At 37.1% G+C, this 15,580-nt stretch overlaps 1 protein-coding gene across 4 annotated transcripts in view; it reads right to left on the reverse strand.

Moving 5' to 3' along the window:
- The window catches only part of SYTL4 (synaptotagmin like 4), a 157,821-nt gene that overhangs the window by 27,342 nt on the left and 114,899 nt on the right, over window positions 1–15,580 (reverse strand). For all 4 annotated transcript variants that reach the window (XM_082447597.1, XM_082447596.1, XM_082447598.1 and 1 more), the window contains 4 exons: window positions 14,289–14,471; window positions 13,822–14,037; window positions 13,571–13,680; window positions 13,236–13,338 (listed from right to left, as the gene is read on the reverse strand). In XM_082447597.1, the coding sequence (XP_082303723.1) occupies window positions 13,236–13,338; window positions 13,571–13,680; window positions 13,822–14,037; window positions 14,289–14,398 (539 nt within the window). In that variant the 5' untranslated portion in view covers window positions 14,399–14,471. The remainder of the gene's footprint in view (window positions 1–13,235; window positions 13,339–13,570; window positions 13,681–13,821; window positions 14,038–14,288; window positions 14,472–15,580) is intronic.

The following is a 15,580-nucleotide window of genomic DNA, read 5'->3' on the forward strand; positions in this document are numbered from 1 at the left end:
AGGCAGAAGAACGGATAGGTGACCTGGAAGATAAAATAGTGGAAATAACTACTGCAGAGCAGAATAAAGAAAAAAGAATGAAAAGAATTCAGGACACTCTCAGAGACCTCTGAGACAACATTAAATGCACCAACATTCAAATTATAGGGGTCCCAGAAGAAGAATAGAAAAAGAAAGGGACTGGGAAAATATCTGGAGAGATTATAGTTGAAAACTTCCCGAATATGGGAAAAGAAATAGTCAGTCAAGTCCAGGAAGCGCAGAGAGTCCCATTCAGGATAAATCCAAGAAACACGCCAAGACACATATTAATCAAACTATCAAAAATTCAATACAAAGAAAAAATATTAAAAGCAGCAAGAGGAAAACAACAAATAACATACAAGGGAATCCCCATAAGGTTAAGAGCTGATCTTTCACCAGAAAATCTGCAAGCCAGAAGGGAGTGGCAGGACATATTTAAAGTAATGAAAGAGAAAAACCTACAACCAACATTACTCTACCCAGCAAGGATCTCATTCAGATTCAATGGAGAAATTAAAACCTTTAGAGACAAGCAAAAGCTAAGAGAATTTAGCACCACCAAACCGGCTTTACAACAAACGCTAAAGGAACTTCTTTAGGCAGGAAACACAAGAGAAGGAAAAGACCTACAGAAACAAACCCAAAACAATTAAGAAAATGGTAATAGGAACATACATATCGATAATTACCTTAAATGTAAATGGATTAAATGCTCCAACCAAAAGACATAGATTGGCTGAATGGATACAAAAACAAGACCCGTATATATGCTGTCTACAGGAGACCCACTTCAGACCTAGAGACACATACAGAATGAAAGTGAGGGGATGGAAAAAGATATTCCATGCAAATGGAAATCAAAAGAAAGCTGGAGTAGCAATTCTCATATCAGACAAAATAGACTTTAAAACAAAGACTATTACAAGAGACAAAGAAGAACACTACATAATGATCAAGGGATCAATCCAAGAAGAAGATATAACAATTGTAAATATTTATGCACCCAACATAGGAGCACCTCAATACATAAGGCAAATGCAAACAACCATAAAAGGGGAAAGTGACAGTAACACAATCATAGTAGGGGACTTTAACACCCCACTTTCACCAATGGACAGATCATCCAAAATCAAAATAAATAAGGAAACACAAGCTTTAAATGATACATTAAACAAGATGGACTTAATTGATATTTATAGGACAGTCCATCCAAAAACAACAGAATACACATTCTTCTCAAGTGCTCATGGAACATTCTCCAGGATAGATCATATCTTGGGTCACAAATCACGCCTTGGTAAATTTAAGAAAATTGAAATCGTATCAAGTATCTTTTCCGACCACAACGCTACGAGACTAGATATCAATTACAGGAAAAAATCTGTAAGAAATACAAACACATGGAGGCTAAACAACACACTACTTAATAACCAAGAGATCACTGGAGAAATCAAAGAGGAAATCAAAAAATACCTAGACACAAATGACAATGGAAACACGATGACCCAAAACCTATGGGATGCAGCAAAAGCTGTTGTAAGAGGGAAGTTTATAGCAATACAATCCTACTTCAAGAAACAAGAAACATCTCAAATAAACAACCTGACCTTACACCTAAAGCAATTAGAGAAAAACAAAAAAAACCCAAAGTTAGCCCATTAGCCAGACTCATCAAGAAAAAAGGGAGAGGACTCAAATCAACAGAATTAGAAATGAAAAAGGAGAAATAACAACTGACACTGCAGAAATGCAAAGGACCATGAGAGATTACTACAAGCAACTATATGCCAATAAAATGTACAACCTGGAAGAAATGGACACATTCTTAGAAAAGCACGACCTTCTGAGACTGAACCAGGAAGAAATGGAAAATATAAACAGAACAATCACAGGCACTGAAATTGAAACTGTGATTAAAAATCTTCCAATAAACAAAAGCCCAGGACCAGACGGTTTCACAGGCGAATTCTATCAAACATTTAGAGAAGAGCTAACACCTATCCTTCTCAAACTCTTCCCAAATATAGCAGAGGGAGGAACACTCCCAAGCTCATTCTACGAGGCCACCATCACCCTGATACCAAAACCAGAAAAATATGTCACAAAGAAAGAAAACTACAGGCCCATATCACTGATGAACATAGAAGCAAAAATCCGCAACAAAATCCTAGCAAACAGAATCCAACAGAACATTAAAAGGATCATACACCAAGATCAAGTGGGGTTTATTCCAGGAATGCAAGGATTCTTCAATATACGCAAATCAAACTATGTGATAAGCCACACTAACAAACTGAAGGAGAAAAACCATATGATCATCTCAATAGATGCAGGAAAAGCTTTCAACAAAATTCAACACCCACTTATGATAAAAACCCTCCAGAAAGTAGGCATCAAGGGAACTTACCTCAACATAATAAAGGCTATATATGACAAACCCACAGCCAAGATCGTTCTCAATGGTGAAAAACTGAAACCATTTCCTCTAAGATCAGGAACAAGACAAGGTTGTCCACTCTCACCACTATTATTCAACATAGTTTTGGAAGTTTTAGCCACAGGAATCAGAGAAGAAGAAGAACGAAAAGGAATCCAAATCAGAAAAGAAGAAGTAAAGCTGTCACTGTTTGCAGATGACAGGATAGTATACATAGAATCCTAAAGATGCTACCAGAAAACTACTAGAGCTAATCAATGAATTTGGTAAAGTAGCAGGATACAAAATTAATGAACAGAAGTCTCTTGCATTCCTATACACTAATGATAAATAATCTGAAAGAGAAATTAAGGAAACACTCCCATTTACCACTGCAACAAAAAGAATAAAATGCCTAGGCATAAACCTACCTAAGGAGACAAAAGATCTGTATGCAGAAAACTATTAAGACACTGATGAAAGAAATAAAAGATGACACAAACACATGGGGTGATATACCATGTTCCTGGACTGGAAGAAACAACATTGTGAAAATGACTATACTACCCAAAGCAATCTACAGATTCAGTGCAATCCCTATTAAACTACCACTGGCATTTTTCACAGAACTAGAACAAAAGTTTTCACAATTTGTATGGAAACACAAAAGACCCCAAATAGCCAAAGCAATCTTGAGAAAGAAAAACGGAGCTGGAGGAATCAGGCTCCCTGACTTCAGACTATACTACAAAGCTACAGTAATCAAGAAAGTACAGTACTGGCACAAAGACAGAAATATAGATCAATGGAACAGGATAGAAAGCCCAGAGATAAACCCACGCACATATGGTCACCTTATCTTTGATAAAGGAGGCAGGAATATACAATGGAGAAAAGACAGCCTCTTCAATAAGTGGTGCTGGGAAAACTGGACAGCTACAAGTAAAAGAATGAAATTAAAACACTCCCTAACACCATACATAAAAATAAACTCAAAATGGATTAAAGACCTAAATGTAAGGCCAGACACTATAAAACTCTTAGAGGAAAACATAGGCAGAACACTCTATGACATAAATCACAGCAAGATCCTTTTTGACCCACCTCCTAGAGAAAAACAAAAATAAACAAATGGGACCTAATGAAACTTAAAAGCTTTTGCACAGCAAAGGAAACCATAAACAAGACGAAAAGACAACCCTCAGAATGGGAGAAAATATTTGCAAATGAAGCAACTGACAAAGGATTAATCTCCAAAATTTACAAGCAGCTCATGCAACTCAATATCAAAAACACAAACAACCCAATCCAAAAATGGGTGGAAGACCTAAATAGACATTTCTCCAAAGAAGATATACAGATTACCAACATACACATGAAAGAATGCTCAACATCACTTATCGTTAGAGAAATGCAAATCAAAACTACAATGAGGTATCACCTCACACCAGTCAGAATGGCCATCATCAAACAATCTACAAACAATAAATGCTGGAGAGGGTGTGGAGGAAAGGGAACTCTCTTGCACTGCTGGTAGTAATGTAAATTGATACAGCCACTATGGAAAACAGTATGGAGGTTCCTTAAAAAACTAAAAATAGAATTACCATATGACCCAGCAATCCCACTACTTGGCATATACCCCGAGAAAACCATAATTCAAAAAGAGTCATGTATCACAATGTTCATTGCAATTCTATTTACAAGAGCCAGGACATGGAAGCAACCTAAAGTGTCCACCGACAGATGAATGGATAAAGAAAATGTGGCACATATGTAAAATGGAATATTACTCAGCCATAAAAAGAAATGAAGTTGAGTTATTTGTAGTGAGGTGGATGGACCTAGAGTCTGTCATACAGAGTGAAGTAAGTCAGAAAGAGAAAAACAAATACCGTATGCTAACACATATATATGGAATCTAAAAAAAAATGGTTCTGAAGAACCTAGGGGCAGGACAGGAATAAAGACGCAGATGTAGAGAATGGACTTGAGGACACGGGGAGGGGGAAGAGTAAGCTGGGACGAAGTGATAGAGTGGCATGGACATATATACACTACCAAATGTAAAACCGATAACTAGTGGGAAGCAGCCACATAGCACAGGGAGATGAGCTCGGTGCTTTGTGAACACCTAGAGGGGTGGGATAGGGACGGTGGGAGGGAGACGCAAGAGGGAGGAGATATGGGGATATATGTATATGTATAGCTGATTCACTTTGTTATAAAGCAGAAACTAACACACCATTGTAAAGCAATTATACTCCAATAAAGATGTTAAAAAAAAAAAACTCCCTACAAACAAAAGTCCAGAACCAGATCGCTTCACAGGCGAATTCCAGCAAACACACAAAGAAGAACTTATACTGATCCTTCTCAAACTTTTCCAAAAGATTGAAGAGGAGTGATCACTCCCAAAGACATTCTGTGAAGCCAGCATCACCCTGATACCAAAACCAGACAAAGATACCATGAAAAAAAGAAAATTATAGGCCAATACCTTTGATGAATATAGATGCAAAACTTCTCAACAAAATATTAGCAAACCGAATCCAACAACACATTAAAAAAGATCATATGCCACAACCAGTGGGATTCATCCCAAGTTCACAAGGATGGCTCAACATATGCAAAACAATCAATGTAATACACCACATAAACAAAAGAAAAGTCAAAAACCACATGATCCTCTCAGTAGATGCAGAGAAAGCCAAAATTCAACATCCATTGATGATAAAAACTCTTACCAAAATGGGTATAGAGGGAACATACCTCAACATAATAAAAGCCATTTATGACAAACCCACAGCCATTGTAATACTCAATGGTGAAAAGCTGAAAGCCTTCGTGCTCAACTCTGGAACAAGACAAGTATGCCCACTCTCACCTCCTCTATTCAACATAGTACTGGAAGTCCTAGCCACAGACAAGAAAAAGAGATAAAAGGTATCCATATTGGAAGGGAAGAGGAAAAATTGTCACTATATGCAGATGACATGATACTATACATAGAAAACCCTAAGGACTCCACACAAAAACTATTAGATCTAATAAATGAGTTCAGCAAAGTAGCAGGATACAAGATTGACACCCAGAATCGACTGCATCTTTACACTGACAATGAAATATCAGAAAGAGAATGTAAAAAAAAAAAAATACCTTCTAGAATTGCACCAAAAAAAAAATACCTATGAATAAACCTGACCAAGGAGATGAAAGACTTATATGCTGAGAACTATAAAACATTAATAAAGGAAATTAAAGAGGATTCAAAGAAATGGAAAGATACCCCATGCTCTTGGATTGGAAGATTTAATATTGTTGAAATGGCAATACTACCCAAAGCAATCCACAGATTTAATGTGATCCCTATCAAATTACCCATGACATTTTTCACAGAACTAGAACAAATAATCCAAAAATTTACATGGAACCATAAAAGACCCAGAACTGTCAAAGTAATTCTGAGGGAAAAAAAAAACACCTGCCTGCAGGTGACATAACTCTTGCAGACTTCAGAAAATACTACAAAGCTACAGTAATCAAAACAGAGTGGTATTGGTACAAAAAGAGACATATGGATCAATGGAACAGAATAGACAGCCAAGAAATAAACCTACACACCTACAGTCAATCTTTGACAAAGGAGGCAAGAATCTAAAATAGTAAAAAGACAGTCTCTTTAGCAAGTGGTGCTGGGAAAGTTGGACAGTTGCATATAAATCAATGAAGTTAGAACACACCTTCACACCATGCACAAAAATAAACTCAAAATGGCTTAAAGACTTAAATATAAGACATGACACCGGGCTTCCCTGGTGGCGCAGTGGTTGAGAGTCTGCCTGCTAATGCAGGGGACACGGGTTCGAGCCCTGGTCTGGGAAGATCCCACATGACACGGAGCAACTAAGCCCGTGAGCCACAATTGCTGAGCCTGCGCGTCTGGAGCTTGTGCTCCACAACAAGAGAGGCCGCGATAATGAGAGGCCCGCGTACCACGATGAAGAGTGGCCCCCACTTGCCGTAACTAGAGAAAGCCCTTGCACAGAAACGAAGACCCAACACAGCCAAAAATAAATAAATAAATAAATAAATAAATAAATAAATAAATAAATAAATAAAATGGATCATCACATTTAAAAAAAAAAAAAGACATGACACCATAAAACTAGAAGAGAACCTAAGCAAAACATTCTCAGACATAAACTGTAGTAATATTTTCTTAGGTCAGTCTCCCAAGGCAATAGACATAAAAACAAAAATAAACAAATGGGACCTAATGAAACTTAAAAGCTTTTGCACAGCAAATGAAACCATAAACAAAACGAAAAGACAACCTACAGAATGGGAGAAAATATTTGCAAATGATGCAACCGACGAGGGCTTAATCTCCACAATATACAAACAGCTCATACAACTCAACAACAAAAAAACAAACAACCCAATTGAAAAATGGGCAGAAGACTTTAACAGACATTTCTCCAAAGAAGACATGCAGATGGCCAACAGGCACATGAAAAGATGCTCAACATCACTAATTAGAGAAATGCAAATCAAAACTATAATGAGGTACCACCTCACACTGGCCATCACCAAAAAGTCTACAAGTAACAAACGCTGGAGAGGGTGTGGGGAAAAGGGAATCCTCCTACACTGTTGGTGGTAATGTAAATTGGTGCAGCCACTATGCAAAACAGTATGGAGGTTCCTCGGAAAACTACAAGTAGAGTTACCATATGATCTAGCAATCCCACTCCTGGGCATATACCCAGACAAAACTATAATTCAAAAAGATACATGCAACCCTGTGTTCAAAGCAGCACTGTTCACAATAACCAAGACATAGAAACAACCTAAATGTCCATCGACAGATAAATGGATAAAGAAGATATGGTACACACATACAATGGAATACTACTCAGCCATAAAAAAGAATGAAATAATGCCATTGGCAGCAACATAGATGCAGCTAGAGATTATCTTACTAAGTGAAGTCAGAAAGAGAAAGACAAGTATCATATGATATCACTTATATGTGGAATCTAAACTATGGTACAAATGAACCTAGCTACAAAACAGAAATAGACTCACAGACATAGAGAACAGACTTGTGGTTGCCAAGGGGGATAGGAGGAGAGAGAGGGATGGACAGGGAGTTTGGGGTTAATAGATGCAAACTATTACTTTTAGAATGGATAACAAGGTCCTACCGTATAGCACAGGGAACTATATCCAATCTCCTGGGATAATTCATAACAGAAAAAAATATTTGAAAATAATGTATATATGTGCATAACTGAGTCACTTTGCTATACAGCAAAAATTAGCACAAGATTGTAAATTGACTATACTTCAATAAAAAATTTAAATTAAAAAAAACTGGTATAGTCAGTCTTTTATAATTTTAGCCATTCTAGTGGGTACACAGTAGCATCGTATAATGATTTTAATTTGCATTTCCCTTATGACTAATGATGTTGAGCATCTTTTCATGTGTTTATTTGACATCTGTATATTGTCTTTGGTAAAATGTTCAAATCTTTTGCCCATTTTCCATATTATCTGTGTTCTTGAGTTTTTAAAATTCTGTCTCATTTTTTTCACTTAACATGTATACAGTATGATCCTTTTGTAAAAAGAAATTAAAACTTGAAAAACCCAACCCATATTTGTACATTTAGACAGTCTGGTAGTCCATATATCAAAATTATTAATGACTGGTAACAAGAACTGTCTGGGGCAGAGGAAGTGAGCTTACTGGGGACTCATTTGATATATTTCTATATTGCTTTTCATCAATCATATAAAACATGATAAAGTCACTTTTCTTTGGCTGAGGGAAAGTTAGGGGAAAAAAACACAAATAAAAAGTCAAAAATTCACCAGCAGCAGCCAAATGAGGAAAGGAATAAAGCCTCAAGTCATAAAGTTGAAAAAGTCATGGCTAAGAAGACAGAAGAAAGATCTAGCTCAGCAAAACTCCTTCCAATGCGGAGACGTACAGATTAAGTGAGCAGGCAGTCCTGGGGTAAGACAAGGAAAACAAAAATCCTCAAGATTTGCAGCCCCAGGTATCACTGGGAGATCCCAACAGAGGCAGACAAGCCTGCTGGGGGATGTCATCTCTCAGGGTCACTGGTATGAGCTAGAGGATGCATCCAGAGCTGGATTGAGTGAGCCCAGACATTTAAGAGAATTTCAGGAGACTGAAACCCAGATCCCCAAGCTGTCTTTTGCCCCTCCCCTCGGGTTACAGAAAAGAAGTATATAGAAAGCAATTTCTTTTTTCCCAAGTATTGTATTTTATTTTATTTACTTTTTATTGAAGTATAGTTGATTTACAATGTTTCAGGTGTACAGCAAAGTGATTCAGTTATATGCATATATATATATATATATATTCTTTTTCAGATTTTTTTCCATTATGGGTTATTACAAGATATTGAATATAGTTCCCTGTGCTATACAGTAGGTCCTTGTTGTTTATCTGTTTTGTATATAGTAGTGTATATCTGCTAATCCCAAATTCCCAGTTTATCCCTCCCTACCCCTTTCCCCTTTGGTAACCATAAATTTGTTTTCTATGTCTGTGAGTCTATTTCTGTTTTGTAAATAAGTTTATTTGTATCATATTCTAGATTCCACATATAAGTGATATCATATGGTATTTGTCTTTCTCTGTCTGACTTACTTCACTTAGTATGATAATCTCTAAGTCCATCCATGTTGCTCCAAATGGCATTCTTTCTTTTTTTACAGCTGAGTAGTATTCCACTGTATATATGTACCACATCTTCTTTGTCCATTCATCTGTTGATGGACACTTAAATTGCTTCCATGTCTTGGCTATTGTGAATAGTGCTGCTATGAACCTTGGGGTGTATGTATCTTTTCGAATTAGAGTTTTTGTCTTTTCCATATATATGCCCAGGAGTGGGATTGTTGGATCATATGGCAACTCCATTTTTAGTTTTTTAAGGAACCTCCATACTATTTTGCATAGTGGCTGCACCAATTTACATTCCCACCAACAGCGTAGGAGGGTTCTCTTTGATCCACACCCTCTCCAGAATTTATCATTTGTAGACTTTTTGATGATGGCCATTCTGACCAGTGTGAGGTGGTACCGTATTATCATTTTGATTTGTTTTTTTCTAGTAATTAGCAATGTTGAGCATCTTTTCATGTGCCTGTTGGCCATCTGTATGTCTTCTTTGGAGAAATGTCTATTAAAAGTCTTTTGCCCATTTTTTGTTTGGGTTGTTTGGTTTTTTGATATTGAGCTGTATGAACTGTTTGTTTAGTTTGGAAATTAATCCCTTGTCAGCCACATCATTTGCAAATATTTTCTCCCATTTCGTAGGTTGTCTTTTCATTTTGTTTATGATATCCTTTGCTGTGCAAAAGCTTTCAAGTTTAACTAGGTCTCATCTGTTTATTTTTGCTTTTGTTTCCATTACTCTAGGAGACAGGTCCAAAAAAATATTGCTGCAATTTATATCAAAGAGTGTCCTGCCTACATTTTCCTCTAGGAGTTTTATAGTATCTGGGCTTATAGTTAGGTCTTTAATCCATTTTGAGTTTATTTTTGTATATGGTGTTAGAGAATGCTGTAATTTCACTCTTTTACATGTAACTGTCCTGTTTTCCCCACACCACTGACTGAAGAGACTGTCTTTTCTCCGTTGTATATTCTTGCCTCTTTTGTCATAGATTAATTGACCATAAGTGTGTGGGTTTATTTCTGGGCTTTCTATCCTGTTCCATTGATCTATGTGTCTGTTTTTGTGCTGGTACCATACTATTTTGATTACTGTAGCTGTGTAGTATAGTCTGAAGTCAGGGCACTTGATTCCTCCAGCTCCATTCATCTTTCTCAAGATTGTTTTGGCTACTCAGGGTCTTTTGTGTTTCCATACAAATTTTTAAATTTCTTGTTCCAGTTCTATGAAAAATACCATTGGTAATTTGATAGGGACTGCATTGAATCTGTAGATTGCCTTGGGTAGTATGGTCATTTTAACAATATTGATTCGTCCAACTGAAGAACATAGTATGTTTGTGTGGTCTTTAATTTCTTTCATCAGCCTCTTATAGTTTTTGGAGTACAGGTCTTTTGTAGAAACTAACTTCTATCCTTAAACTAAAGTATAATTGAGTGTGGAGAAGAGATAAATTGTGTCAAGTTGAGGTGAAAAGCCTGTCAAGAAGAATTCACACACTATATCAGAGCAAACAAAAAATACAGACAGAACCTCCCATGTTAAACATGAGTAGAATGAAAAGAAGTGGTCTAGAAGATACATAAATATGACATGGGGTGGGGAGAAATAGAAAGAACTTGCATGATGAACAAAGAACCCATTGTGGAGAACAATATAACCATAGGAAAATAAGTAGCTTTTTTGTGAATGCTTTAGATTTACACAGGAACTTAATAAGAATACAGATTTGATAAGGCACAAGAGCTCAATACAAGATGATGAAACAACAAAATTAGAGAAAAAGGAAAACTGAGAGCAAAGAATAAATTAAAACCTAAACAAGATCATTCATTCAAATCAGTAAATTAGATACAGCAAAAAGGAAGGGGGGAGGGAAGAAGGGAGGAAATGGAAGAAAGAAAATGGCTGAAAATCAAAGTAATAGCACAGAAGAAAGGGTTGGGTTATTATGATTAATTGCTTTCACCTTTCTCTTTTTCTTTTGCATTTGATAGTAAAAGGACAGAAATGGAAGATGAAGAAATCCAATGTCCCTGAAGTGGAGAACTCAACTAGTGAAATAGAAAGAGTTCACAGGATACAATGCAGAAAAATTTTCCATCAATGAAGAAAGAATTCATCAAGCGTACACTGTGTATTAGGGAAAAATGAAACAGGATGATCACCATTGAGATCTATCCTTGTTAAGTTACTAAACTTCAAGAAAAATACAAGGAAATTTTCAGGCATATTCAGACACACACACATGTGTGCATGCATGTATGTGTGCACGCACACACACCACACACACACACACACACACACACAGAGTGTGTGTTACCTACAAGGGAGAAAAACAAAAGGCTAGCTGGCCTAAGACTTCTTCAGTTACATTCAGTGACAGAAGACAATGGAGTAATGTCTACAATATTCTAAGGGAAAGAAAGTGTAACCCAAGAATATAATATCCAGCCAAGACATCATTCAAATTCATAAAGGGACTAGGCAGACATTCTTAACATGAAAGAGTGAAATGAATATAGCACCCACAACCTCTTCTTGAAGGAACCTCTCAATGATAAAATCCTGACAATCAAGAAATAAGTCAAAGTAAAGGATTCAGAAATATAGATGAACCATGGGCCAAAGCCTGGATGTAAGCATAAGAATCTTTTAAATATGAACTAAAACTAAACAAACAGATAAAACAAGCAGATGGTTTATGATTGCATAACAGATTGTAAATGTTGTAAGCCCTGACAAAGTAAAAATAATTTGATTATAAAAAGTGGGAGTAGGGGAAAGTGTTAGGAGGAAGTGTAAGGAAGCTAATCTCCTCCTCCTTCTTCATAGTAGAGTCCACTGATAATGTTTAATATTGAAAAAGGTAGATTTACAAAATGACTAAATGATCATTTGACCTAGCAACTCCACTCTTAGGTATCTTTCTAAGAGATATGAAAACATATGTCCCCACAAAAACTCAATACAAATGTTCATAATAGCATTAGTCCAAAAAGTGGAAACAATCCAAATGTCCATCAACAGATGAATGGATAAACAAGTGGGGGTATATACATATAATGGAATATTATTTGGCAATAAAAAGAAATGAAGTACTGATACATGCTTCAACATGGATAAACCTTGAAAACATTATGTTAAGTGAGACAAGACAGTCACAAAGGACCACATACTGTACGATTCTAATTAAATAAAATGTCCAAAATAGGCAAATATATAGAAATTAAAAGTAGATCAGTGACTGTTTAGGGATGGGAAAGATATGGAGGTTGGGGAGTCACTGATAGCTAAAGGGTACAGGGTTTCTTTTTAAGGTGAAAAAAAGTTCTAAAATCAATTGAGGTGATGGTTGCACCATTCTGTGTATATACTAAAAACCACTGCATTGTACACTATTAATAGGTGAATGATATGGTGTATGAATTATAGCTTGATAAGGCTGTTACCAAAAAGACACTACAAAAAAATGACTAACTGCTCAATGGTTTTCATAATATTTTTTCTTAAGCTTAAATGGATATTAATGACTAATATCTTTTATGGTAAAGAAACATTCATCTGAAGATTAGCAATTCCTGTATTTTATTTCAGTGTTTTATTCTGTCAAATTCAAGTAAAATTAAACAAAGCTTTTAATTTAATATATTATGACCCAATATTATAAAGGTTTTTCAGTCTATCCATCCACCCATCCCTCTATTTACATATATGCACAAAAGATATCTGAAATAATTTTCACATAATATGAATACTGGGGTAGTAAGAATTTGTGTGATTTGTTGATTTCTTTATTGTTTTCTATACTGGTTAAATGTTTAATAATGAGTATGTGTTATCTGTATTTGTCTTCAAATTGTTCTTATAAAGCACAAAGTAAATATACCAAAATGTTAATGTTTATATGTGGGTTGCAGGATTAGGAAGCTTTTTTTTCTTCCTTCTTTATTCTTTTCTGTACTTTCCAAATTTTCCTACAATGAGCATCTATTATTTTACAAATAGAAGTAAAAAAATAAAAGAATTAAAGGAATGTGTAGCAGTTCTTTAAATGATTGCTTGGTTCTTACCTGGGTTCCTTCTGTTGCTCCTGAATGATCTTTCTTCCTGGCCAGATATTGCCCATCTGTGACTGATGAAGGAGGGACTGTCCCACTGTCTCTCTTTTATTCACTTCAAGACAAACAAAAGCATGGCAGAGGGGTGGTGATGAGGGGGGGAAGGGAAACACAGCACGCTTGCAGAAAGGATGGCAACACAATCTTCATGTTCCCTACAAACAGGCTGAGCTCATGGAGTGAAGACACCACCAATAAGAATACACTAAGATTCCACAGCAGAGGGTCTATCACCCACAGCAGAGAGTCAAGCACCTCAAGGAACCATTTCCCGACAGGTCCGGTACCTGCAGGTTTGCGGCGCAGGGACATCCTGATTATCTCACTGCCAGTGCGGTAAGCAAAGCGATTCACTTTCTGGTCATAAAACCAGTCTCCAGTTGCCTTCTTCAGCTCTCTGCAAAGGAATAAAAGAAAATGACATATGGATTAAAAAAAATGGCCCTTGACATTCAACCAACAAAGGATGAGGGGAGAAATTCTAACCACAACTGGGGCCCCATTTCTTCTCTCTACTCAGCCATAAGTTAACACTCACATTTCCTTGGCGCACACCTTGCATCTCCAAGTACCATTGCTTTCCTGGATGCGGCAGTCCCGACACACCAGGTGATTACAACCCCGACAAGTGTTGGTCTTGGGAGTCAAACGGCCCAGGCTCTCCTGGCACCGGGCACAGGTCCGATCACTATAGTGTTGGCTGCCCCTTTTGGCCCCTTTCCTTTTTATCTCCAGTAACTCATTCTTCAGTCGCCTGCCAAGACCCAAAAGAGAAACACAAGTGATTTGAAATCTGCATAGGCTGGATGGAGAGGGGTTGAGGGGTAGAGACAGTAAGACTATTTGGTTCTGTGAAAGCAACAACCTCAGAGCCCAACCTGACTCACTGAGGAGTTGTAAACCTCATACACAAGTTCCTCTGAAAGTCAGATGAGAAGTATAAGGAAAAGTCCAGGTATCATTGGTTAAAGGCCTGGGAGCCCTTGATTTTTCTGGGACTCTTACCTAATCCTTTTCTCATCTGCTTTTCGGAGCTCCTCATCTCGTTGTAGAACACTGAGGATCAAATCCCTTTCCACCTCAGACAGAAAAGAGAGGTCAAGTATCTCCGACATGACTTATTCTAGTTTTTCCTTCTACTCTTCTTTCTTCAAAGCTACCAGGCCAGGAGAGCTACCCCAGAGTTGCCTGAAATAAGATAAGAAATAATTTCGCACAGGTAATTTACTCCAGAAGAGGCCCACAGCCCTAGAGCCTTTCGGTGGGCTACCTCCACCTTGAGCCAGGCTAGAGATAACATAGAAGTATGTGACCAATTTACCATTCCTACTCCCAGGTGAATCCTACCCTGAAAATGAAGAGGCTTTGATTTTTCAAGAAGAAAAACTTATTCATGACTCTGGCAAAGGGTTGGGTCTTTCAACATAAGTCTGGAAAGAGCACAGAACAGCTGAGTCAAATTCCCCCTCCACCAGAGTGTATCCTCAATCATCCCAATTTTCAATTTTTTTAATGTTCTCAAGTAACAAGTCTATTAAGCCAAATAATCAGACCACAGAGAAAACCACACAGGGATCTCTGCCAGTTGAAACCCATTTCCCCTTTCCTGACCGGCATCCATGTTCCCAGGATGCAGTCAGCTTTCTGCTACACTTCAAAACTGCTGTCACCTACTCTATCTCCCAAAGTCCTTATTGCTAACACTACCTCAAGAATACCTTCACCTATTTCATGCACATTTGTTGAGAACCCAATCACAGGTATTGGGCAAAGTGCTGGGGATACAGAGATGAGTAAGGCACAGTTCTTGTCTTTAAGAAGGTCACAGAGTAGTAGGGGGAGACAGACACACACAGTACAGTGTACAAAGTGCTATTAAAGGGATAATAAATTGTTATGGGAACTTAGAGAAGGGAGTAACTAGTTCTATCTTGCCTAGAGAGGGAAGAGAGAGAACTATACATGTGGAAGGTTTTACAGAGCAGGTGGATTTTACCTTATAGAATAGAGTATATGTTTGTTGGTTGGGGAGAATGGTAGGAAATACAGGTTGGAACCAGATTATGTAGCTCTCGAATACTCTTAAAAATTAAGAATTTTAAAACTGATAACATAGACAATAGAAATCCATCGAGCATCTTTGTTGTTGCTTTGTTTTTGATATTGGGAAATCACATACTCAAATTTGTTTTACAAAGATCGCTCCAGCTATAGTATGGAAGACTGATTCAAAAGACAAATTGAAGTACAGTTAGTAACACATTGTAAAATATGCATACTCCTTAGGCAAGCAATAC

Source organism: Balaenoptera physalus (genome assembly GCF_965194825.1).
Source record: "Balaenoptera physalus genome assembly, chromosome: X".
NCBI lineage: Eukaryota > Metazoa > Chordata > Mammalia > Artiodactyla > Balaenopteridae > Balaenoptera > Balaenoptera physalus.